The sequence below is a fragment of the Manacus vitellinus genome, unplaced genomic scaffold, assembly GCF_001715985.3.
Source record: "Manacus vitellinus isolate BGI_N305 unplaced genomic scaffold, ASM171598v3 scaffold_78_pilon, whole genome shotgun sequence".
NCBI lineage: Eukaryota > Metazoa > Chordata > Aves > Passeriformes > Pipridae > Manacus > Manacus vitellinus.
In genome coordinates, this window is record NW_021940807.1 from 760,053 (window position 1) to 763,672 (window position 3,620).

At 49.6% G+C, this 3,620-nt stretch overlaps 1 protein-coding gene across 1 annotated transcript in view; it reads right to left on the reverse strand.

Annotated features, from left to right (window-relative positions):
• Positions 1-3,620, reverse strand: part of PTH1R (parathyroid hormone 1 receptor) — a 49,801-nt gene that overhangs the window by 18,332 nt on the left and 27,849 nt on the right. Inside the window, exon 7 of the mRNA XM_029964676.1 lies at positions 2,893-3,098. Within this exon, the coding sequence (XP_029820536.1) occupies positions 2,893-3,098 (206 nt within the window). The remainder of the gene's footprint in view (positions 1-2,892; positions 3,099-3,620) is intronic.

The following is a 3,620-nucleotide window of genomic DNA, read 5'->3' on the forward strand; positions in this document are numbered from 1 at the left end:
GACAACAACACCCTCTGATGCCTCTGCTCCTGTTGGGTACAAATTCCCTCAGGAAAGGATGATTCCTGCTTAGATAATTTTTGGACCTGAGCACCTCTAACAGTCTCACACCCCATTTACCTTCTCCAATCCTCTGGAGCTGAAATCCAAGTGAGGTCCAGCTGCAGGGAATTACCACGGTGTGAAGGAAAAATGCCAGTGGGATCAGCTTGGGTTTCCCAGTTATTGGTCACGGCTCTTGGGCTTCCCTCCCAAAACAGCTGCTGGGGAATTTATTGTTGCCCAGAATGTCACTATTGATTTAATTTTCTCAGGTCCCTTTCTGCCATCGGGGTCTCCCTGGGAAGGAGGGAATGAGGACTTTTGATGGAGCTGAGCTCCCTCGCGCCAGCGAGGTTGTGGATTGAAGAGACCCGACAGAAATCCTTGGATTTCACATCAAAGAGTAACTAAATATCCCAGTTTCCTCAGTAGTCTGGAAATAACACCTCGGAGGGTGATTTTTGCACCCCTTTCCCACCTTGGAGATTTCCAGGCGGGAAGAATCCAACGCTGTTTATTGTCATGATATTGTTTTTAGGACAAAAATCACCTTTTCTGTACCTACGTGGAACGTCATAATTATTTCTCCCCGGCTCTGTGCCCTTCCCTGCTGTGGCCTGGGCAGGATCCAGTGCCCACTGCAGGGAGCTGGAGAGTTTTTCCACTGATTCCAGTGGCTCCTGGACTGGTTTGCCCCTTCCCAGCGCCCAAAAAACTATCCAAACAATACGTGTGTGAACATTATCATGCTAATCCAAACACAGGCAGCCCAAATGCCACCGGAGGGGTCCTGTGTTCTCATTCCAGAGGAATTTAAATGGAGCAGCCTCAAACTCTTGGAAGCACATCCACGGTGGGTGTTGTGACAGGTGGGACCCGGGCTCTGCGGTTGCTCTGATAAAATGATTATTCCCTGGCAGTGCTTGGGGGAATTAATGAGGGCAGCTCCTGCCTGTGGGGCTGTTTACCTTTGGCCGAGTTCTGAGCAGCAGAGAGTTGGTTTTTCTCATGGAACATATGGCATTATTTTCCTCCTGCTCCCCTCTCTTCCAGAATTCCCTCTGGGGAATCGATTCTTTAAGTCTCTGCTCTGTACAGTTCAATGGCATTTTCTGAGAAGTAAATTTTACTTGAAGATGCCAATTTTACTTGAAGAAGATGGGTTTGGTTTGTTGTTGTGGTGGTTTTTTTTTTTTTTTGGTTGGTTTGGGGTTTTTTGTTTGTTGTTTTTGTTTTGTTTTATTTTGTTTTGTTTTGTTTGTTTTGTTTTTTAATTTAATTTAATTGATTTGGGGGTTTGTCCACTTGTTTTAAAAAAGAGGTGACACCTGCAGCCCTCTGTGTCCCACAACAGCTGAGGTAGGAAATGCCCCATCCACAAAACAGAATCCCAGAATGGTTTGGGTTGGAAGGGACCTTAAAGGTCATCTCATTCCAAGCCCTGGACACCTTCCACTAGCCCAGGTTGCTCCAAGCCCTGTCAAATATCTATTTATTTATTTTCTTTTCCCCTAAACATTCCAGCTGTCCAGGTCTAGACTTTTCCTGAGAGATGGATTCCCAATTTGAGACTCATTTTTACACCTCCCATCCTTATCCTGTGGCAGCACCAGCAGTTTCTGACCTCGTCACCAACTGAAGGAGCTTCTCCCCATATCCCACTTGGGAAGGAGGAAAGCTGGGGAGACTCCTGCAGGCTGGCCTGAATCCCAGAAACCTCCAATCCTTCATAAACTCAATCCTTGCTTGGAAACACCGGCTCTTTTCCCTAAGAAATGCAGCTCTGGGATGGGGCTGGCGTGGTGCACACATGAACCTCGTCCCAGGCTGCAGTCAGGATGTGGCCAGGTGCATTTTAAACCTGGAATGTGGGAAGCAGGCCTGGGCCACACAGTTTAGAGCAACCACAGACCCCCCCCCTCGACCAGGTTTTTCCTGGTGGGAGCTACAGTGTGGACCCACAGCCCATTACTCTCCATTGTGTCCTCAGGGATCATCCAAGACACTTCCCGTGCTCCCTCACACTCCACAGGCTCTGGGACAACTGTGGGCACTTGTTTTATTGTCCTGAGCCTCCCAGCACCTCATAACTCCTTGGAAGCCAAAAACTAAGGCCAGAAGGGAACAGAAATCACATTTTTGTCTGACATGTGTGTGCCCACAACGCCTCCTCCCGCACCCACATCCCGCCCCTTCCTCAGTCCTCACGGAAAAGATGCCCAAGTTGAAAGAGAAAAGGAAGGGAAAAAAAAAAAAGCCTTCCCCACAAATTGCAGGTTTCCACCGGTGCTCCATGAAACCTCAGGGAGCTTTTTAAAGCAGCTGAGGTCAGAGGGAGGAAATCAGAGCTTTGGGAGCAGATGCTCAAAGCCTCTGGCAACTTTCTGCCCCTCCAGCCCCACTGGAGCGCTGGGAGGAGATGGGGAGAACTCAGAGGATCCTTAAATGCCAAATTTAGCCCTCCTGGAAGGATGGCAGGATGGGAGGGTGGGGAGGCACTGCCAGAGAAGCTGTAGCTGCCCCATCCCTGGAAGTATCCAAGGCTTGGAAGGGGCTTGGAGCAACCTGGGCTAGTGGAAGGTGTCCCAGCCCATGGGAGTAAATGGTCTTTAAGGTCCCTTTCAACCCAACCCACTCTGGGATCCCCTGACTCCATGTGCTGTCTCTCCAAGCCTGGGCTGATCCTTCCAGAGACTCTGGGGGTGCCACAGTGGAAATCCCACACTTCAGAAGGGATAAAGCTTTCACAGGAGGGAAACCCTGTCCTTGCAAGAGTCACTGGGGGGCTCTGATGCTCATCCTGTATTTATTTATAATATCCCTTCTCCTGTGTTTATTTATACCCACGACCATCTCCAAAAACTGCCTCCCAGGGGAGCTGTGAGGAGCAGCCATGACTTACCCCAGCCAAATAATGTGAATCCCCAAAGATATTTCTTCTCTGAGAAAAATGCCATGAAGATGAGGCTGTGGAGATAGAGCCCTTCCACCAGGATCCAGTAGTAATTGGTTGCCAGGAAGTAGAGGAAGAAGGTAACAGCTACTTTACAGCCCACCTGCAACGAGCACAGAAGGACAGGAAGGCACGTGAGGAACGCGGGGTGGAATTCCCGTTCTGCACAAAGGCAGAATGAAGCAACAAGGGGTGGCAAACAAGGTGGAGAAAGGGAGAAGTAAGTCAGGCAATTCTGGTGGCTTTTATAAGGGGGAAAAATCATCACAAGAACAGAAGAGGTGACCAACTGAGAAAGCAGCCAAGCCAAACTTTGTTTTTCCAATAGCAGGTGAGCTGGGAGTTGTTGGAGGACAGGGAACCTGTGGAGAGATGATTTCCTGATCCTGCTCTTTGCCAACCTACTGATGAAGGACTCACAAACCTTGTAGGTCAGCTGTGTTTCCTCTTTTCCCCGTGTCCCTTGTCCATATCAGAGGACAAAGTTGGCTGAGTCGGCTCCATCTGGGTGACCCGGTGCAAGTCCCATTGCTTGGAGCTCATCCCATCCTCAGCTCATGGAGGGATCTTATGGATCAAGTCACCCCATCCTGCCATGGATGTCCAAGCCAGGATCCTCCAGGGC